This window comes from Perissodus microlepis, chromosome 22 (genome assembly GCF_051167445.1).
Source record: "Perissodus microlepis isolate ML-2025 ecotype Zambia chromosome 22, ASM5116744v1, whole genome shotgun sequence".
Lineage (NCBI taxonomy): Eukaryota > Metazoa > Chordata > Actinopteri > Cichliformes > Cichlidae > Perissodus > Perissodus microlepis.
The window spans coordinates 2,030,263-2,053,204 of NC_140481.1; the positions used below are offsets into that span (position 1 = coordinate 2,030,263).

Here is a 22,942-nt window from a genome sequence, read left to right on the forward strand (position 1 = left end):
CTAGGACAGAAACCAAAACACAAACAATCATAATTCATAATAAAATCAAAAGTAAAAGTACAAAAACCAAAAATAACTGAGTCACCGACCCAGGACCGTGACAATATTCAGGCCCCATCTTATCTTAATGACCTTGTAGTACCATATCACCCTATTAGAGCACTTCACTCTCACACTGCAGGCCTACTTGTTGTTCCTAGAGTATTTAAAAGTAGAATGGGAGGCAGAGCCTTCAGTTTTCAGGCCCCTCTTCTGTGGAACCAGCTTCCAGTTTGGATTCAGGAGACAGAAACTATCTCTACTTTCAAGATTAGGCTTCAAACTTTCCTTTTTGCTAAAGCATATAGTTAGTGCTGGACCAGGTGACCCTGAATCCTCCCTTAGTTATGCTGCAATAGGCCTACGCTGCTGCGGGTTTCCCATCATGCACTGGGTGTTTCTTCTTCTCTGACGTCTTATCATTCACTGTTTGTGTTTATACACTACTTTGCATTTGATCATTAGTTATTATTAATCTCTGTCTCTCTTCCACAGCATGTTTCTTGTCCTCTCTTCTTCCCCTCACCTCCAACCAATCACAGCAGATGGCCCCGCCCCTCCCTGAGCCTGGTTCTGCCGGAGGTTTCTTCCTGTTAAAAGGGAGTTTTTCCTTCCCACTGTCGCCAAAGTGCTTGCTCATAGGGGGTCATATGATTGTTGGGTTTTTGTCTGTATGTATGATTGTAGGGTCTACCTTTCAGTATAAAGCACCAGAAGGTGACTGTTGTTGGGTTTTGGCGCTGTATAAATAAAATTGAATTGAATTGAATACCAGGTTTTTGTAATTTTTTAAAAGTCTACTAACAATATTTACATAGTAGTGATGGGATTTCCGGCTCTTTTTAGGGAACCAGTTCTTTCGGCTTGGCTCACTAAAAAGAGCCGGCTCTTTCGGCTCCGAACCGGCTCTTCAGGTTGTTTTGTTGCTTTAATTAATTTATTATTAACAACAATATAAAATTATGCACAAAAGGAATTACTAATGTAAAAAAAAGTGGTTTTATTTATATATGTTTATATATATATAAATATATGGGGTGGCCCCTAGAGACAAAGCACGTACAAACTCCAAAACACATTTCTAGCATTAACTGAACTTCCAAGACAGAGCTACCTAGATCACTTAAATTACACAATTGAAAGCATATGTGTATTGTTTGTGTATTTATACACAAGCACTCATATATATTCAAATAATTCAAAAAAATGTTCATTTACCTGTTACTACCACACACCAAATCCGGTCATTGGTACTTCCTGGCTTGTGTAGCCACTAGGTAACAAAAGCTCAACACTGCGCCCTAGTGTCCTGGAGCACTTCTGTTGTGTTTTGTACGTGTTTTGGAGTTTTTATGTGCTTCTGAGTTTTTACGTGTTTTGGAGTTTGTACGTACTTTGTCTCTCGGGGCCACCGTAAATATACTTTTATTTATTCGCTCCACATAAAATGTAATAAATAAATCATATAATACAAAAACCAACTATTCACATTTCAACTTTTAACTTTTAACTATTCTGCTTTTTCCCTTTAAACAAATTTAAAGTGAAACAACACAAAACACTGCAAACCACAACACAATTAAATATAAATTATAATATGAAAACAAAAAGAAGATGCACATTCTCTGTCATATGGGCCTGCATGAATAAACTTTCTGTATCATTTATCATCCGCAACTGAAAATAGTTGTGTGAAAAAAAACCACGGCTCGCGATAAGGAGCCGGCTCGCGTCGTTCACATCAAAGATCTGGCTCTAAGAACCATTTCGTTCGCGACCGACACATCACTATTACATAGATACCACTCTCCTTTTTAAGAAAAACAATAAAAAACCTGCATTCTGGTTAAAAAGACAGAAATCACATAGAGAATCTCATATTTCAAAATGTTACTTGTAGTATTCTTCTTTTAGGCATAACTCAGGATGTCAATTAATATGTCAACTTCCCTTAATTCTCCCGTTTCAGTTTTTTTTTTGAAACAGTAATCCCTTACTTGTACCTTGTAAATCCTCTTTGTAATTCTGCAAACCTTCTAAAAGGTCCCCTATTAGTCAGTGTACAAACTGTTGTGATACCCTTGTCTCACAATTTTTCATGCTCAATCATCCAAGTATGGAAATCCCAAAAAGTTGATTCTGTTCACCTGGACGTAGCGTTTTCAGTGGGAGAAATGTTTTGTCACTCATCCAGGTGACTTCTACAGTCTCAGCTGACTGCAGACTACAGGTGCAAGTTTCAGTCATTATGCAAATGTACTGTTTATATGGTTGGGGAAACCTGCAATCACCTTAGACCAAAGAAGACACTTGAATGAGTGACTGAACGCTACGTCCAGATGAACAGATTCAACTTTAGGGGGCAGATTGTTATTTTAATGTCTCCCTCCAAAATATGCTCCCCCAGATTTTATTCCATTGATTGATTTCATTATCACTTTCCTGAAGATGTTTTATTCCCTTGGTCTACTAATGATGTTGGAATTCAATTTTGGATTCTTTGTCCTTTCATCTTGCTTGGTAATGAGAATAGCATACAGAGACTGTTCTCATTCCCGACGCGTAACATACCGCCACGTCCCGAGGCGCTCCATAGGAATGCGAAAGGTAACCTTCCACGTCCCTGTGATACACGCCGGATTGTGGATGGAATCCAATAGGATGATGCTCCCTAACCTTAACCACAACCTTTATCGTGTTAGATAGTGTTTTCCAAACACAATAAATGTACATGCGTAGATTCAGTCCAAAAGGTCCTCATGTTTCCTCCTGTTTCCGAAAGCGTAACATACAGACGATTTGTCGATTTTGTAATATGTTACGTTTTGGGATGAGAACGTGTTGGCATACATATACACTGAGCAGAGCATAATATGAAGTCCGTTAAACTTGATCTGGTCAGTTAGTGGACGGGGCTGCTCAGTTTCAGCTGCTTCAGAGTTAAATACAGAGATAACAATGAGACTCCACCCCCCCCTCATATTTTCTGAAAGCAGGGAAATAGCATGGTGTCAAAAGGGCCAGTGACCATTTGGAGTGTGCCCTAAAGGTCGACTAGTCCTGGGGGTACACCACTTTTTACCAGCATCAGCAGTGACAGGACATTTGGTGGTGAGAATCAGAGTATGTGTATTGGATGCAAAGTAGCTCAGTTTCTGAACTCATACCAGGTGTAGATTATCTGCCCCTTCCTGTAAGTGTACAGGATGATGTAGCAGTCTCCACCGTAGAACTGACCATAGTTCTTAGGATCAACAGGGACCCTACCACTGCTCTCCACCCTCCAGATCTATAAAATGAGAAAAATAAGAATAGTTATTTCTCTAGTAATACCATAATAATTTTCAACAAAAACTGATTTGCTGTTGCAATAGGTCAACTCATCTTCCCTCATATCATGTGCCAACATGAATCATGTCACCTACAGCCAAATAGCTCCAGAATCAAAGCAAATTAATTTTACTTATATAGCACTTTTAAAAACAACAACTGTTGACCAAAGTACTGTACAATAGAATAATCAGATAAAATTTAAAAAGAAAGTAAAATTAAGGATAAGAAAATAATAAAATAATGACAGACCTGACTGGCCTTAAAAGCCAAGGAGTAAAAATGGGTCTTTAGACGAGTTTTAAAAGTATCCAGTGTTGGAGAGGTCCTGATATGTAAAGGCAGTTTAGTCCACAGTTTCGGAGCAGTCACAGCAAAAGTCCGATCTGCTCTGTGTTTTAATCGAGACCTAGGGACAACTAGAAGCATTTGGTCCGCAGACCTCAAAGATCTCACTGGAGTGTACCAATTTAGAAGCTAAGACAAGTGCTGAGAAGCCATCTCAATGATAAGAATAAGACCCATGCTATCAATACATACAGATTACCAGTCATCAGATACTCAGGTGGAATAATAAACTGGCCACACAAGGACATCAATGCCACCAATGTAAAGACATGAAAGCTCCTTATAGTACATGGAGGTCTCCATCTAAAGTTCACTGAGGCTCAAAGAGCAGCATACAGGGAGTGCAGAATTATTAGGCAAGTTGTATTTTTGAGGAATAATTTTATTATTGAACAACAACCATGTTTTCAATGAACCCAAAAAACTCATTAATATCAAAGCTGAATGTTTTTGGAAGTAGTTTTTAGTTTGTTTTTAGTTTGAGCTATTTTAGGGGGATATCTGTGTGTGCAGGTGACCATTACTGTGCATAATTATTAGGCAACTTAACAAAAAACAAATATATACCCATTTCAATTATTTATTTTTACCAGTGAAACCAATATAACATCTCCACATTCACAAATATACATTTCTGACATTCAAAAACAAAACAAAAACAAATCAGCGACCAATATAGCCACCTTTCTTTGCAAGGACACTCAAAAGCCTGCCATCCATGGATTCTGTCAGTGTTTTGATCTGTTCACCATCAACATTGCGTGCAGCAGCAACCACAGCCTCCCAGACACTGTTCAGAGAGGTGTACTGTTTTCCCTCCTTGTAAATCTCACATTTGATGATGGACCACAGGTTCTCAATGGGGTTCAGATCAGGTGAACAAGGAGGCCATGTCATTAGTTTTTCTTCTTTTATACCCTTTCTTGCCAGCCACGCTGTGGAGTACTTGGACGCGTGTGATGGAGCATTGTCCTGCATGAAAATCATGTTTTTCTTGAAGGATGCAGACTTCTTCCTGTACCACTGCTTGAAGAAGGTGTCTTCCAGAAACTGGCAGTAGGACTGGGAGTTGAGCTTGACTCCATCCTCAACCCGAAAAGGCCCCACAAGCTCATCTTTGATGATACCAGCCCAAACCAGTACTCCACCTCCACCTTGCTGGCGTCTGAGTCGGACTGGAGCTCTCTGCCCTTTTCCAATCCAGCCACGGGCCCATCCATCTGGCCCATCAAGACTCACTCTCATTTCATCAGTCCATAAAACCTTAGAAAAATCAGTCTTGAGATATTTCTTGGCCCAGTCTTGACGTTTCAGCTTGTGTGTCTTGTTCAGTGGTGGTCGTCTTTCAGCCTTTCTTACCTTGGCCATGTCTCTGAGTATTGCACACCTTGTGCTTTTGGGCACTCCAGTGATGTTGCAGCTCTGAAATATGGCCAAACTGGTGGCAAGTGGCATCTTGGCAGCTGCACGCTTGACTTTTCTCAGTTCATGGGCAGTTATTTTGCGCCTTGGTTTTTCCACACGCTTCTTGCGACCCTGTTGACTATTTTGAATGAAACGCTTGATTGGTCGATGATCACGCTTCAGAAGCTTTGCAATTTTGAGACTGCTGCATCCCTCTGCAAGATATCTCACTATTTTTGACTTTTCTGAGCCTGTCAAGTCCTTCTTTTGACCCATTTTGCCAAAGGAAAGGAAGTTGCCTAATAATTATGCACACCTGATATAGGGTGTTGATGTCATTAGACCACACCCCTTCTCATTACAGAGATGCACATCACCTAATATGCTTAATTGGTAGTAGGCTTTTGAGCCTATACAGCTTGGAGTAAGACAACATGCATGAAGAGGATGATATGGACAAAATACTCATTTGCCTAATAATTCTGCACTCCCTGTAAAGCAGTTTCAGAGCCACAATCTGAAGCACACCTATAGCCCCTCGTGCTTCTGTGTTTTTTTCTCCTTCTTTCTGATGATTGCCACATCTACCACAACTGCTGTCTTCGTCTCCTTGTTAACTAGTTGGCTGCCCAGCAGCTGCTTGTCAATTTTCAGAAACTCAAAAGTTTTAGAAAACCCCAATTTTTCCAGTTATTTATTGCAATTCATGTCGTTCAAGTCCAATGAATAGTTTGAAATGGTTCAAAGGTAAGTGGCGAACTGCCAGAGGTTAAAATAAAAGGTAAGGTTGCCCAAAACTGAAAAAAAAAGTACATTTCAGAATTACATTAAAAGGTCTTTTTCAGGGAACACAACATGGGCCAACAGTTTAAAGCTGTTCTGCAGCAATGGAGTTTGATCAAGCTTTGAAAGCTGGTGCTGAAAGTTCCTACAGATGTTCCAACTTCTCTGGATTAGTTCCAACCCGCTCTGTCTGCATGAAAGCAGTGTTGGAGCACACTGTGGTATCATACCCTCGTGAGCATCAGTCGAACAGTATTGTACTGCAGAAAGTAGTGTGTTGCTACAAAAATAGCGAGAAAAAGGCAATCAACATTGGAAGAGAGACAGACCATCACTTATAAATGTAGGTCTGTCCTACAGAGAAACTGCAAAGAAAGTCAAGGTGTCAGTGAGTCCAGTTTCCTTCACCATCAAAAGGCTCAGAAGCTGGAGCAAACTGCAGGTTTGACAGGATGAGTTGCAGCAAGAAAGCCATCCCTAAGATGGCAGAATAAGACAAAGAGGCTTGTCTGGGCGATGAAACACCACGACTGGGCTACTGAAGACTGGAAGAAGGTATTATGGACTGATGAATAAAAGTTTGAAATCTTCGATTCATCACACAGGATCTTTGCAGGCCGTCGAGTAGGTGAAAGGACGGGTCCACAGTGTGTGGCATCAACTGTCAAACATGGAGGAGAAAGTGTGATGGTCTAGGGCTGTTTGCTGGATCGGTGACTTGACCAGAGTGAGAGGCAGCCTGAACAAAAACAGCTACCACAGCATCCATGCAGGACCCTCTGGTATGCACCTAGTTGGTCAGGGCTTCATCCTACAGCAAGATAATGACCCCAAACATAAATCCAAGCTGTGCCTGAACTACCTCAGGAACAAAGAACAAGATGGTGAGCTTGAAAACATGGAGTGTCCAGCACAGACTTAAACCCCATCAAGCTGGTTTGGGATGAACTGGACAGAAGAGTGAAAGCAAAGCAGCTACAAGGTCCACATTTATGGGAACTTCTGCTACAGATATGGGAGAAGATTAGATTTCTGTTGTAGCCAGAAGCCACGGCTGTGTTCAGCTGTTATATCTGCAAAGATGGCTACTCTGATGAGTCAGACGTTTAGAATACACTTTGGTCTATAAACTGATTCCATGATTTATTTGATTCCAATTGCTTATTGGTACTATGCTTTCATTTCAGAGTGCAATGAGACATTAAACTGCATAATTTTCAATAAAAATCTGGAAAAACGGGGGTGTAAAACTTTCGACTGGTAGTGTAAGTCGTCTCACCATTTGAACACTGTCTTATCCCCACTGTCGTCAGTAGTCTTTAAGCACAAATGAACCAGGATTCTGATGCATGCTGAGGTACTTGATTTCACACACCTGTGGCCATGAAAGCTATTGGAACGCCTGAATTCAACGGTTTAGATGGACGAGTGAATATTTTTAGTAGTAAAGTGTGTATGTATCTTAGTGCCTTGAGGCAATTGTTGTTTGGTGCTATATGAATAAAACTGAATTGAACTGAATTTTTTTTTCCACAACACAGAAATGACGGATTTATTATTTTTATTCTTTTATTTTTTGGGGGAAATTGTTACTGTGTCTCCACAGTATTCCTGGTAAAACAGGAAAAAAACAAAAACGGTTGGATTAACCACATTACCCCAAAGATGGTGAACTCTAAAGAGAAGGTAACAAGTGAAACACCAGCATAGTTTCACATGGACACTACTTTTAGAGTTCTAAGGAGCTTGGAAAGGAAGAGACAGGACTTCTTTCAGTTTCTTGAAGATGTTTCAAATCTCCTCCGAGAAGCTTCTTCAGTTCTAAAACCAAATGGTGGAGAGTCTCAGGTATTTAAACCCTAGTGGGAGTTGTGCCTTAAGAGGGTTGTTGACCAACTATCGATCATGTGCATCATCGCACGAGCCAAGGTGTGGAAAGCGTGTGGGTCATTATCAGCAGAGGTTTCGGGTGAAATCACTGTGAGACCTTGCCTCACCCTATTGGGATCAAATCACACAAGATGTGAGTGAGCGTTAAGGCCACTTCGACAGGACAAGAGTCACCTGTACATCTGCACTTAAAGGTAAGGATCACTCTTTCTTTCTTCCTTTTCTTCAAGAAACTTTAAAAAGTCCAGATTACCACGACCCCGATGACTGAGAACATACACAGACATACTTGTACAGTTCATTCACCTGTGTTTCTCCACTCCCATCATCCACCATGTTATATTGAGCTGCCATGTGGTGGGACTCATGAAGTTGTGAGGCATCAAACTCAACTTGCTGAATCTTGGCAACCTTCTCAGTGGTGAACACCTTCCCAAAACCCTCACTCTGATCTCTCTCCTTCCAGTCCAGGAAGAACTGCTTGAACATGGGAGTCTCTCCTCCTTCTGGAAGCACCTGAATCTGCAGGACCATCAGGAGGAACATCACTGGAACTATTTCCATTTCCAATACAGGACAGTTTTCCAATAGTCCTGTACTTTTACTTACAGGAAACTTTCAAAGAATAATATGAAAATATGTCCAGTTTCCATGAAGTGAAACTGAAAGTAAACCTGTGTGTTTGCTGGGTAGCCCATCTGCTTGATGAAGTTCTCAGCTGTTTTCATGGCCTCTTTTCTTTCATTGGGATTAGCATTATGTCCTGCAGGAAAAAAATAGATGAAATCAATGCTGATATGAAACTGGGTAGCTTATTTCACTTATAACAAGCCATTGGAAGCAGGTCCCAGAATCTCTTAGCTAACACTGTTTGAGCACCTTTCCATACAAATATCATTTTGTTTTTGCCGTGATCCAGGATGAAGCATTCATCTGATAGTAGGTCACTCTGCAGGAAGGGGTTTTCTTCCTTCACAACAGTCACTGTCATGGATCCTGATGCATCAGACACCTGGTAATAATAATAATAATAACAATAATAATAATAATAATAATAATAATAATAATAATAATAATAATAAAAAGTTACATGATGGTTCTTGACTTCATTTAAGAATTTGTGCAAATGTTAGATAGAAAACAAACAGAAAAAGTTCTTATATGAATGTGTTTAAATGTGTGAATGATGCAGAGGTGGAGTACAAATACTCTGTTACTGTACTTAAGTAGAATTTTCTGGTATCTGTACTTTACTTGAGTAGTTATTATGCTGACAACTTTTTACTTTTACTCCCTACATCTTTAAGCAAATCTCTGTACTTTCTACTTCGTACATTTTCAAAACGTTATTTTTGGTTTAAGGTTATTATTACAAGTTATTGTTTCATGTCATTGCGGGCCATCAAACTGATTTGACAGTAACAGTAACTCATTAAGGCAGTCGTGTTTGCATATTAACCACCAGGGAATGTTGTACAAAAAGAAGTGAAAGATGCAAAACTGTGTGTCAAAGTCAGGCGATGAAGTGGCCGTCTTGTTGTTTTGTTTGGGGTTTTTTGCACACCAGAGCGACTGCAGGTGTCCATAAGTTGCGGTTGGGACACTTCAGCATCTAGCTAGATTTAGAGACAAGCAAGCATAAAGGGAGTAATACTTTTTTAAGTGGGAGGTAATTTCAAATATAATGTTTCTATCAGCTCAACAAACACAAACTGTTTGTGTGCAGTTTGCCTCACAGGGTGTTGCAGCTAAAGGGCCAGCTGCTGTATCTGCTGTGTAGCTGTGTATCATCAGCCACAGCTAGCAGGATTCAGAGTTATACAATTTTAACTTTATAGTTATAAAGAAGCTAAAGGTTCAGCTGCTGTATTTCACAGGGGGAGAAAAGAAATAGAACTAACTTCACTCAGAGATGGAGAAAGATGAGAAAGACAGGAGGTGTGCTTGTAGCACTATATTATGTACATGTTATAGTTTTGTTTTTTATTTTTAATACATTTAAAGGATTTCAAAGAAATGTTTTTTCCTTTGTCATTATGGGGTACTGACTGTTGAATTTTGGTGAAAAACAATATAATGAGGGTGTAACATGAAAAAATGTGGAACAAGAAAAGCACTGTGAATACTTTCTGGATGCTCTGTAAGAGGAGATAAAGGGAAAGGCTGACTAATGTCATAAAGTCTCAATCCTTCTGCTAAATAGGCAAGAGCCTGACCATGTAAAGCTTTATACGAATACAATTTTTAAAGAGGACTCTTAGATCAAGAAAACAAGACTGGATGAGCGTAGAGATGTGAAAATCAAAATTTAGATGATAATCAGATGATTCCTGGGTTCTTAATAGATTATCTATTGCTGGAGAGGAGGCTGATTAGATGAATGACCTCCCTAAAGAAGTTCTCAGGACTAAACACAAGAACAGTTTTAATAGCAATTAGGCGTTCAGGTGATGTTGTTGAGGCTGTTAGACTAGACAGAAAAGTACAGCTGTGTATCATCAGCTATCAGCAAATGTCTTTGAAGTTACTAAGTAAATGACCCAGTAACATACATAAATAAAAGAACTGGTACAACGATTGAGCTGCGTGTTTGTCCTGATCAGTCCTTTTCACAGCTAGCAGGATTCAGAGTTATGATAGTGTTTGGGGAAACATTCTAACTATTAGACAACAAAGATCTTTGTCGATTTTTTTCAGTGTTTGTTGATGTTAATACTGTACCATATATAGTTTAGCCATTTTTCTGTTAGACATGTCTGCCTCTGTATCATCATCATCACCTCCCTCTGACAGCGGTGGCTTGTCTCCAAGAACCTGTCCAACACCAGAAAAAAGCAAAAAAAAAAAAAGAAGAAGTGAAACAATTAATGCTTCCAGTAAATCCAAAAATAAACAATTCAACCAAAGCATAAATATAGCAAACTATAAACAAACACAAAAGAAATAAAAATGAGTTGAAAACATGAATTGAATGCACATGTGAAAAAACTAGTGAATGTTTTCCACTATTGCATTTATATGTAGATTCATCAACTTGTGTTTTCTGAAGCAACACACAAAAAATGAATAAAACACAAATATCTGTCAGCATTAGGTGTTTAGTCTACAGTTCAAACATATATTTGTTGTTTGATTTCAAGTCCACTGCTAATGTAGAGACTGGTAGTGGTATACGCTATATGGACATATAGTGTATATAGAACATATACATGTACTATATGTATATATATATATACACACACACTACCTGGTAGTGGTAGTGGTATACGCTACCTGTCAAAAGTTTGGACACAACTTCTCATTTAATGGTTTTTCTTTATTTTCAGGACTATTTACATTGTAGATTCTCATCAAAACTATGAATGCACACATATGGAATTATGTGGTAAATAAAAAAAGTGTGAAATAATTCATAGCATGTTTTATATTTTAGATTCTCCAAAGTAGCCACTCTTTGCTTTGATTGCTGCTTTGCTCACTCTCGGCATTCTCTCGATGAGCTTCATGAGGTCGTCACCTGAAATGGTTTCCAACAGTCTTGAAGGAGTTCCAGAGATGCTGAGCTCTTGTTGTTCCTCCATCTCATCCCAAACCATCTCCACTGGGTTTAGGTCAGGTGACTGTGGAGGCCAGACCATCTGGTGCAGCACTCCATCTTGCCTTCAGTTTTGAATAAATCCCCAACAGTGTCACCAGCAAAGCCCCCGACACCATCACACCTCCTCCATGCTTCACGGTGGGAACCATGCATGTAGAGACCATCATTCACCTTTTCTGTGTCACACAAACACACGGCAGGTGGAACCAAAGATCTCAGATTTTGGACTCATCATCAGATGAATGTATCCTCAGCAGCAGAGGCGAGTCTTGGTCTTCCTTTCCTGGGGCGTCCTCATGTCAGACAGTTTAATTGTAGCACTTGATGGTTTTTGCGACTGCACTTGGTCAAATAGCCCTCACACAGCCTGGAGGTTGCTTTTTCCGGACTGACTGACCTTCAGTCCTTACAGTAATGATGAACTGTTGTTTCTCTTTACTTAGCTGATTGGTTCTCGCCATAATATGATTTCTATCAGTTGTCAAACAGAGCTGTCAGCTGTGCACCAACCTGACTGCTGCACAATAGAACTGATGGTCCCAACCCCATTAAGAAGGAAAGAAACTCCACAAATGAACCCTGACAGGCTCACCTGTGAGATGAAACCATTTCAGGTGGACTACATCATGAAGGCCAAGAGTTTGCAGCACTGTCAACAAAGTAGTCTTCAGTATGTATCTACAATGTACAAAGCAGTTAAAATAATAATAAAAAAACCAAAACATTGAATGACAAGGTGTGTCCAAACTTTGGACTGGTAGTGTATATATTTAGAACAGGAAACCCAAATGCAAAATAACTTAACACCCATAAAATAGGACTTACATCTGTTAACTTTGATGGTTCACTTCCTTCTTCTACGACTATCACTTCTGCACGAGCATTCCTCTCGTTGTCACGGATACCCCTGGTCACTTGTGTTGCCTTCAGTCGCTCATACTTGTTACACTTGGATCCACACCACTGGTAGATCTTCTGCTGACACAACAACAGTTAGACAAGGCAATACAAACTTGGCTTTGGGCCCTATTTAATTTACACTCTCCCTGCAGATCTTCTTTATCTTTAGGGTTTAATATAGCTCCACAGGTTTTAAGAGTGTTTTTATATTTTTGACCATTCATCCAGAAGCACATTTGTGAGGTCAACTACTGATGTTGGACGAGAAAGGCTTGGCTCACAGTCTCCCCTCTAATTTATTCCAGAGCTGTTTTATCAGCTTTGGATACACCATCAGCCTTCCTGCATTTGGCAAAATGCAGTCAGTTCCATGTTCCTGGCAATGCCACACCCAGACTTGCCAGTGAGATTACCAGTTTGAGAAATGGGATTCATCGATCCAGAGAACATATCTTCCCTGCTCTTTGTGATGTAACGCTTGAATGTGGCTGACCCAGCTCTATGATTTTGGGTGGCCTTCCACTTTGTGGATCAGTACACCACTAGTCGCATAAGTGGCATCCTGTACCATAATACAATGTCCTGAGCTCCTGAAATTGACCCTTTTATTATTATTATTATTATTATTATTATTATTATTATTATTATTATTATTATTATTATTATTATTAATTAATTTATTTATTTATTTTACAAAAAAAAACACCTTTTTTTAATACTTAAAAGTAGAGAGGGTGCCTTTGTCCCAAATCCAGATTTGGGTGCTCGTTCTACAGAAGTGGGGCCTGGAAGCTGAAGGCTCTGGCTCCCGTTCTGTTTTTAGATACACTAGGAATTACAAGTCAACCAGCATTTTTAGAACAAAGTGCTCTGATGGGGTGACAGTACTATTAGGTAAAATGAGTGATAATGAAATACTTTTGGCAGTATAGTATATAACAGTTTGTCCTTACATCTCCAAGGTCAATGATGAAGCAGTCTCCACTGTTGAAGCTGGACCAACTGAAGGGGACTTGGGTGGCTCTGACAACACGCCGACCCTTGACATGTAGAAGTCTCTGTGCTGTAAGATCATTGGTGACCACATGGTTGAAACCCGAGGCCACACCTCCTGTCTGTGGACAGAGAACATATTATGCTGTCAACCTTCTCTGTTTACACTACACTGTCACTTCTCTTTCTTACTCTCTCTTGCTCTTTCTTTCCAGTCACTGTTCCCAAATATAATGTAGCAGGGTTTGCAGAGTACAATGTTATGGTATAAAGTCAACTTAAAAAAATATCTGGCTAGTTAATAAAGGACAAAAAAAAATCAAGTGGTCTGTAAAGTCATATTTTTGAGCCTACAGTAACAATAAACTTTAAATTGCAAAAGCCAGCATGGTATAAGTTGTATACTACTTTGGTTACCTAAGGCAAGGTGTAAGGGAGGGTTGAAGTGTCCTTTGTTCTTAAAATCCACTCAAAGCACAAACGACACTCTTTTGAGGATGCCACATCTTGGACTAAGAAAACAGATGGTTTAAAAAGGAAAAAGCCATTTTCCCCTTTTGAAGTCCAAAGTCAAAAAACCTTCATATACAGAGGTAGTGGCTGACAACACCATCAGCCAGCACCCACACAGTCTTGAGAGCCAGGGGCTTCAATGCCCACTCACACATGCCCTTAGGTGACTTCAATGGGCCACATGATGGGGTGGGGCAGGGTCTCACAGTGGTTTCATCCTGAACTTCCTTTGACGTACACCCTTTTCCCCACCATGGCTCATGTGACGCCTCACATGATTAACAGGTCATGGACAACGACTGTCAGAACCACTAAAGTTACACTGTTATATTTTTAATTCTGTTTGAGAATATAGACTATATTTGTTTTTCTACTATGGGCACAGCAGAGAACATTCTTCCTGCAAGATGATAGTTTAAATAACCATATGTTCCTCCATGAACTGAATGCAATGATGAAGTTGGCACTTTAGTTGGAGCTTTAGCCATCTAGAATTGTAATTAAATGATCAGCATGTTACAGCAGAGCTCATGAATGAACATACTTTGTAAGTGAGCCCTCCTTTGAAGTAGCTGGTGAAGGCAGTTGACTCAACCCCCTGTAGTTCTCGGTACTGGACTGGCTTTCCACCCAAGTAATCATCCAACTGCACAGTAAAGATGGCTGCAGCAGTGCTCTCATCCTGGCTGCACTCTTTTCCTGTCAATAATAAATAAGGACAGTGAGAAAGTAGTTAAGCAATCCAGCTGTATGTTGAAGTAAACTGCCGAATGTCATAAGGTGTTATTCCAGATGGACCAGAGCCTCCTGCCTCCATCTGGTCCATCAGGCATGGAGTGACTCAAAAAGTTTATTTCTGGGGTGGATGGTGTCAACAGTGATCTCTTGTGCCTGCCCCGGGGCCAGGGAAACATTTAGGTTTTGGAAGAGAAAGCACATTGCTGCCAATCAACTTGTGAGCAGAGCAGGTGATGTGCTGTATTCTGCCATTGTCTCTGGCAGTGGCAGCAGCCGAATTGTTATGGAGGAGGTGAGGATGGCTTCAGTAATGAAGAAGCAGAAGTGCACCATCACTGACAGGTTGAATTTCTTCGGCTGCTACAAGAAAAATGTCCTTTAATGTGCTGTTTTGATGAGGGAGGTGATATTAGCTTCCCACTGCAGATCCTGGGAAGATGATGGTTCCCAGGAAGTGGAAAGACTTCACAGTGACCACAGGTCAGTCGAGCAGACTCATGGTGGCCTGGTTTCATTCTGAAATTCACAGTCACCTCCACTGTTCTGTCAGCATAGGTCTCCACCTTGTTACTGAATCATGGCTACCCTAAGGGCCTGATACGCATCACCATTATGGTAAAATGAAAACAGTTGAAACCTTTCCTACATAAAACTCTTGACAGTTACCTGAAAAACACATTATTGTTTGTTAAAACTTGTGAACCTAAATGCCTGTCAATGCGGTGCAACCAGGGCCATCCTGAAATTCACAAGAGTGTGATCTGGGGTTTTTGATATTGTACATAACTGGACACTCATCCTGCAACTCTGCCTCTGTGTGCTTCGGGTCCTGCCAGACCAGCTGCTGGCACAGATGGTGGTGGAGCTCACTGTGATGCACAGGGACTAAGTGGTGGTGGCCCAGACCAAGTGCCAGATGCAATTGCTAGAGCAGCTTCACAGGAGACTCTGCTGGCTTCAGTAACTGGAAGATTGGAACATGGAAGATTTTCCACTAACAGTCTTGTGACGACACTCTAAGATCAGCCTTTGTGATAACATTTGATGGTCCCATGATGACTTATCACTGACATTTCCATTTGTGATGGTTAGGAACAGATTATACCTAGTGAGCTGTGACAACTGAACACAGGTCGAACACACTCAGTGTGTCACCTCGATGTTGGCCACTCCACTGTCTGACTCAGTAAAAGAGGCTCTCTGTGGGGAACCCCTGCTCCACACACCTAATTTTCCTTTCCTTTTATTCTGCATAAGGACGTTTTGAACACATCACTGTTTTGTCCTAGCAGGTAAGGGGGGGGGGGTTTGATGGCTCTGTTGTGTACATCAGGCAGAAACTGTCTGAGAGAGGCCTGTGCCTGTCTGTTCAGACCATGCATAATGGCTCCACTGAAAGATGCCAATGCCTAGATCACCCAGTGGCATCTCGCCCTCCAGCCATTTAAGTTCGAGGTGGTCCATAGGCCGGGGACACGGTGGTGGCTGATTTCCTCTCCTGCTCACATAAAGGGGAGTAGACATGGCCGAGTGGCTCTCTGGCCTCGTTCAAATGGTAGAGGTATGTGACCGTGGTGTGGTCTGAGGCTCCGATGCAGAGGAGTGGTGGTGCAGTGGGTTCAGCAGGCAGTGCCCTGGAGACTCGCGGGGCAGCTGGGACTGATTATTTAATCACACGCTCTCTATTTTAGTGGTAAACTGGGACTAACACTGAGCAGTGCTGATTTTCTAACACTGGAATATTTCTAACATTTTGAGTTATTTTCCAGTGTTAGAAAATCAGCACTGCTCAGTGTTAGCCATTGTTAATCTTCAAAACTGGCTAGGTTACTTTTAAACATATAACACTGTCAAAAGTGTTAATTTAACACTCAACAGTGTTGTATTTAACACTCAGAGGTGTGGACCCATATAGACACTCTCTAGTGTTAATTTAACACTGGAGATTTTGCTGTGTACTACTAGCATTGTGATAATTGTACAAGAACAATTTATTGAAAAATAGCAGTCTGTTCTGATTTTGGTTTGGCCTTTACATAACAGAAAAAAGGGGTGACTGTAGCTAAAGAGGCAGAGCAGGTTATCTACTGATGACTGGCTGCTCCAGTCTTGTCACGCTAACTATCCTTGGGCATTATATTAACCCAAGCTGCTCTCTGACGCACCCATCACAGTGCCAATGTGTGTGTGAATGTTTGTTCAGCTTGTTTGTTTTCTTAAAGTCACAAAAAAGAAGCTTAGAAAACCTGAGCAGCATTTAGTGCCATCTAGATATAACAACTTGCTTTGTTTAAATGTAACTTTTTAGGAAACAGTAAAAATCGGGTGAAGTGAACCCCTAAGCACAATTAATGTATTTCACTTGATTTTTATGTTTTATTCAATCAGAAAATCAAAGCACACAAATATCCCTCACTTTTATAAACACCCTAAGTATTACAAATATATATATATATATATATATATATATATATATACAGTGTTGGGGAGTAACGGAATACATGTACCGCCGTATTTAAAATACAAAATATGAGTAACTGTATTCCGTTACAGTTACCGTTTAAAAAGGTGGTATTCAGAATACAGTTACTTTGTTGAAATAAATGGATTACACTGCGGTACTTTCCTGTTTCATTTTGTCGCGGGTCAGGACTGTTTGGGTTTTGTTTGACAGCTACGTTCTGTTGTTCCAGGCGGCAGCGTTACGGTTGCCATGGTTACAGGGCGACGCTCTCTCTCTCTCTCTGCGACTGTGTGTTTCCTGGGTGAGAGAGCGCCTTTTTGTTGTTGTTGTTGTTGTGCTAAGCTAACAGGCAGAATGCTACAAGCATAGCTCTAAAGAATGTCGCATCATGGGCAGTGTAGTCCGTGTTGCAGGGAGAATGGACTGCCATACACGTTATGGGTCTGTGAGCGCGAGGAGGGAGAAAAAGGGGAGTGGAAAGGTACGAGTTGTCATCGAGCAAAAACGGGAGCTGGAAGCATGTAAATATAATAATAACCACTGTAGCCAAGAAGAGAGCCTGACGAGCCCAGCTGTAAGTAAGCTGTTAAGACTCGACTGTACACTGTGTTCGTGTTTTCCTCCGAAAACAATAAGTTCCGTTGCAGCAGTCTTTCAACGCCTCTCTCTGTCTCTCGCAAGAAAAGTTGACCCACACACCAAAGTAAAGCTATTTTTCGGCTACGAGCCGACAGGGACCCCGCCGTATTAGTCAGAGGTCCCTTTACTACAGTTCGGAGTCGCGGACCTTCAGTAATAGTAATAAATCACACAGCAATAGTACATTCACGCTGTTGTTGTTTTATCCTATTGTAAAGTGTCCTTGGGTGACTTGAAAGGCGCTCATAAATAAAATTTATTATTATTATTATTATTATTATTATTATTGTAAAAAGCATGATAATATATTAAGTATTCCAAAGTATTGAGAATACGTTACTGTCATTGTGTAACGTAACGGAATACGTTACAGAATACATTTTGGGGCATGTATTCTGTATTCTGTAATGGAATACATTTTAAAAGTAACCTTCCCAACACTGTATATATATATATATATATATATATATATATATATATATATATATATACTCAAGCAAGTCCAGTCATGTTTACATGCTGCCAAACATACACACAGCTCATCTACATATCAACATAGAAAAAAGAAAATGTGTCCATACTATATAGTTTTGTTGGTATATATCCATCGTTCTTAATGGACAAGCACCAGACAGAATGTTGAGAGTAGAGTAGAGTAGAGTAGAGTAGAGTCACTCAGTACACATTTGGTGTTTACTTTCAGCATACTACTTTCACATTTTGAATTGTTGTTAAAATGGTTCCAATCAAAAACTGTAGGTTGGTGTGGGTTAGCTAGCTCAACATACGCTTTTCTGCGATGCCTACTTTTTGCAAAGTTGTTGCAAGTGAAGTGTGCAAAAGACACAAAAGGAGGCATGAAGAGATACGGCACCAAAACTTAAACTAGAGCGCTAAGTGTTGAAGTGTGAACTCATGTACTGTTTGTTACACCCATTACAGATTTCTTATATCTATGACATGCTGCTACTGATAACTTATGTGGCGCAGAATGACAAGCCAAAACCAAGAGTGTTTTAGGCTTTTCTTCTTCTCTGCTGCAAATAAATAAAAGCAGTAAGAGCAACGCCACAGCTCAATGTTAAAAAGATAATCAGCTGTTGTCAGTAAATGATTAGTTTGGATATGATCATTGTGTGATTATCAGGGGGATCAGGTAACGCCAGGTGTGAATAATGAGGTGTGGTTATGACGGAGCTGTCAGCTCGAGAAAGGCTTATTCAGGTTTTGGAAACTTTATGGCACACAGCATTAAAGTATATCAAGCTTCATACACACACTTATTGTTAGCATGATGTGTAGTAATTGTATGGAACAAGCGAGGACCGATTTTCTGGCTAAACTTTCCTGAGGTGTGAAGTAGTGGTGACATGTTGCTGAAGAAAGCAAACTGGTTCCTTAGTCATTTATCCACAGCAAATTAACAACAAACTTCATATTTCACTGTTGCAATATTTTTTTAACTATGCAAATCAAGCTTGATGGAGTTGGTGACTTTGCAGCACCTTCTCATTGTGATTTTACAACATTTCACTCACTGAGCTATTGAGTCACGTAGCCAATAAAGCGTCCTTGAAAATGGAGCAGTGAAGTAACAACAAAAACTAACAATAAGCTTCTACTTGGTCCATAAGCAGTCAGACCAGCATCATATGTGAGTGCAATCCGTTAAGTGGGTTGTGGGTTACCAATTTATGATGACAGATACTATATATACTGTGTAGTACGCCATGTGTATATTTAATACGTAGCACTTTCATGAATTAGTCCCAACAGTGAAGTAAACTGCAGGAGGAGGAGGAGCAGAGCAGGGGTATGTCAAGGGATGGTCTATACCAGCGGTCCCCAACTTTTTTTGCGCCACGGACCGGTTTATGCCCGACAATATTTTCATGGACCGGCCTTTAAGGTGTCGCGGATAAATACAACAAAATAAAACGAGTACCGGTACCGAAAAAAAAGAAGATTTATTCATAACACACGTGAAAAGACCCAGGAAAACCGAGTTAACGATAAAAACGATAACAAAATAACGCTGAAAACCGATAAAAACCCTGAAAACCATACATTTCACACCTGAGCCTCAACTCTCGCGGCCCGGTACCAAACGACTCACGGACCGGTACCGGTCCGAGGCCCGGGGGTTGGGGACCGCTGGTCTATATGACAAACCTGACAAAGACAGCATTGTTGGCAGGTATTCTGATAGGACACTACAATATTTTTATAAAGTTTAAGCATTTAGATACACTGTTAAAAAAAACATCTTAAAAAACATCTTAAAAAGACGGTAATATTCCAGCAGCTGGGGCGCCAAAATACTACCGTAAAATAACAGAAAATAACTCATAAAAATACGGTTATTTCCAGTAATGACAATACAGTTTGTTGCGCTAATTTTACATGGGATTCTAATTTTACAAGTGCTTTTAGACATTAAATTAGGAACATTTTAACGTGATCAGACAATGGTAAATGGTAAATGGACTGGTTCTTATATAGCGCTTTTCTACTCTTTCTGAGCACTCAAAGCGCTGTACACAACTTGTACATTCACCCATTCACGCAAGCACATTTTTCTAAGTGCTTTCTAAGTAACATTCATACACACATTCATACTCTGATGGATGCATCGGAGAGCAATTTGGGGTTAGTATCTTGCCCAAGGATATTTGGGATATTTGCAGACTGGGGAAGCCAGGGGAACCACCAACCTTCCGATCAGTAGATGACATGCTCTACCGCCTGAGCTACAGCCACAATGAAATTACCTATAAACAAGGTCAATGAATGTGGCAATATGAATCATAATACGTAAATGTACAGAAATATACAGTTAACAGTTGGTTTAAATAATAATGGATTGCATGCCCTGGGACAGACTGACAGAGGCGAGGCTGCCATATCGCACCATCGGCCCCTCTGGCCATCACCAGTAGGCGAAGAGTCTTGACCACAGACACAATACCGAGAGTGTCCAAGCCGGGGCTCGAACCTGCAACCTTCTGATCAGAGGGCGAACCGCCAACTCTTGAGCCACGATCGCCCTAAATAGCAATGATAATAATACTTATGTGATGTAACACAAGCTTATAGGAATCATGTTATATGCTTTTCCATAGCATTACATTTGAATTCAATAGTTCGATCTTTCAAATAACGGACAGATATTTGTGAAATCATGATACATTTCTGAGTGTATTTTAACAATCTAAATATGCATATGTACAGACAGATACATTTACTAATCAGGAAAATCACGTTTTATTACATTACAGTGATTTAACGTTAATTTACATTTGAAATGTGAAATCAGTCTATTTACGTAACTTTAATGATATTCTAGAAGAACAGAACAAAACTGTAAAATGCAGTAAAATACTTTTATATTAGGATGTTTTCCTACAGTGCTGCCATACCCGCGACCTTGTGGTTGTTAGTTCACATTCATTGGCCGATGCTTAGCGTCATGTTATTATGTGTCCCAACATCCAATGGCATGTCACATTGTTTTCAAGGCCACACCCTCACCCCAGGTGCAGAGGCCTATTTCTGTTCAGGAATGTTGTGAATACTTTGAGATTTATATTAATTGCAATTCCTACCTCTACATTTATTTTTTAAAATATATAATTAGCACAGCGTGGCCGTGCAATGTTTTATATGTTTTTTTTAGTTTTTATTCCTATTAATTATATTTTCACTTGTTACCTCTGAATTATTGAATCAGACCTAGATGACATGAAATTTTCAGCAAAATTATAATTCAAATACTCCTTTAATTATTGATTATTCTCATTAATTTTCGATCATTTTATATATTCTTCCATAGTATTACATTTGAATTTAACAGATCATTCTTTCACATAACAGACAAATATTTGTGAAATTATGATACATTTCTGAATGTATTTTTACAATCTAAATATGCATATGTAAAAAAAAATATATTTAAAAAACAACTAAATTGTGTTCTACTATATTTACAGTGATGTTATGTTATTTTACCTTTGACATGTAAAATCACAGCCTGCTTATGTAAATTTAATGATATTTTAGAAAGACAAAACTGTAAAATATACAGTAAGATACTTTGACATTACTATTTTCTGGAACAGTGTAGAGTGAAGTGTGTGTTATAGCTGAATGTGGATCATTCAGAAAGCTGTGAGGAAAATTATTTTCTCTGTAAATGCTTTTGCTATCTACACAGCTTCCTAATACAGCAACGCAGTTAGATCACCAACTGCATAAGACATTTCTTTGAATAAAAATTAAGAAGGGTTCTTTAACCTGTTGCACATGATAAGAAAACATAAACGTTATTAAAATTAAAGATGAAAAATGAAAAGTACCAAAAATTATTGTTTATGTTGTGAAAAAAAATTAAAAAAAATATCTAAACAAAATCAGCTGGTCAGAGCAAAAACGATGTTAAAACTTATGTCTGACCTGTATATAAAGCAATATTGTATGATTTTGTATGATTTTGTGATTTCTCAAGGAATAGAGCAGAATCAACTTCACAGGTGTTATAAAGATAGTGTCACATCCTGGAGTTGGTAACTTTGAACATTTGTGGACTTTTTTTTTCTTTCCGTAGAACTTCTAAGGAAGCTCTTGAGTGGTTCCTTGGAATTTAATTTGAGATTTATCTGTTACCCTGGAGGACCCCTCTGAAATAGGACTTCTTCCAATGATAGGTTATTACATCCAGTTATAACTCATTTCCCTTATTCTGAGTGGAAGAATAAACTGACACAATGAATTAGGTCCAGAGCTTTAGTCACTTACCCAGCCAGTAGTGCAGATGGTAAAAAGAGCTCTCTTTCTTTTTGACAGTGTAGAGAATCACATAAGCATCCCCTGTGTAGAAGCTCCCATGTAAGTTGTCGGGCACAGGGACCAACTCCATATTCTCAATCCTCCAAATCTGCAAGCCAGCTTTCTTGCCTGCTTTGGTGAACTCCTCATGCTCGAGCATCATGTCAAGCTGTTGCAGAGAATCTGACTGAAGATGTGAAAAGGGTGGATCGTTGAGAGCAGAAACACACTGCCGGCCTGATCTGCTGACTGACTGACTGATAGTGTAGCAGCAATGTTTCAGCTTCTGCTTTTCTCCCCTCTTAATACACACAAAGTGGGCGTGTCCTGTCAACATACACCAGCATTCTCAAACATACATGCCCGAGAAAAGTGGCTCAGTTCCAGATCACATACAAGCTCATGTGGTTTTCTGTAACCACAGAAAAACTGTCAAGCTTGTTAGTAGTAAAACTAAAATTGTGACCTGAAACTGGAAG

General features: G+C 39.8%; 1 protein-coding gene across 1 annotated transcript in view; it reads right to left on the reverse strand.

Moving 5' to 3' along the window:
* scin (scinderin) overlaps nucleotides 1-22,720 on the reverse strand; it is a 35,823-nt gene extending 13,103 nt beyond the window's left edge. The window contains exons 1-9 of the mRNA XM_084919379.1: nucleotides 22,434-22,720; nucleotides 14,343-14,497; nucleotides 13,246-13,407; nucleotides 12,218-12,367; nucleotides 10,516-10,608; nucleotides 8,674-8,806; nucleotides 8,469-8,557; nucleotides 8,101-8,316; nucleotides 3,207-3,328 (exon numbers count right to left, since the gene is read on the reverse strand). Of these exons, the coding sequence (XP_084775505.1) occupies nucleotides 3,207-3,328; nucleotides 8,101-8,316; nucleotides 8,469-8,557; nucleotides 8,674-8,806; nucleotides 10,516-10,608; nucleotides 12,218-12,367; nucleotides 13,246-13,407; nucleotides 14,343-14,497; nucleotides 22,434-22,626 (1,313 nt within the window). The 5' untranslated portion in view covers nucleotides 22,627-22,720. The remainder of the gene's footprint in view (nucleotides 1-3,206; nucleotides 3,329-8,100; nucleotides 8,317-8,468; nucleotides 8,558-8,673; nucleotides 8,807-10,515; nucleotides 10,609-12,217; nucleotides 12,368-13,245; nucleotides 13,408-14,342; nucleotides 14,498-22,433) is intronic.
* Between the last annotated feature and the right edge of the window lie 222 nt (nucleotides 22,721-22,942).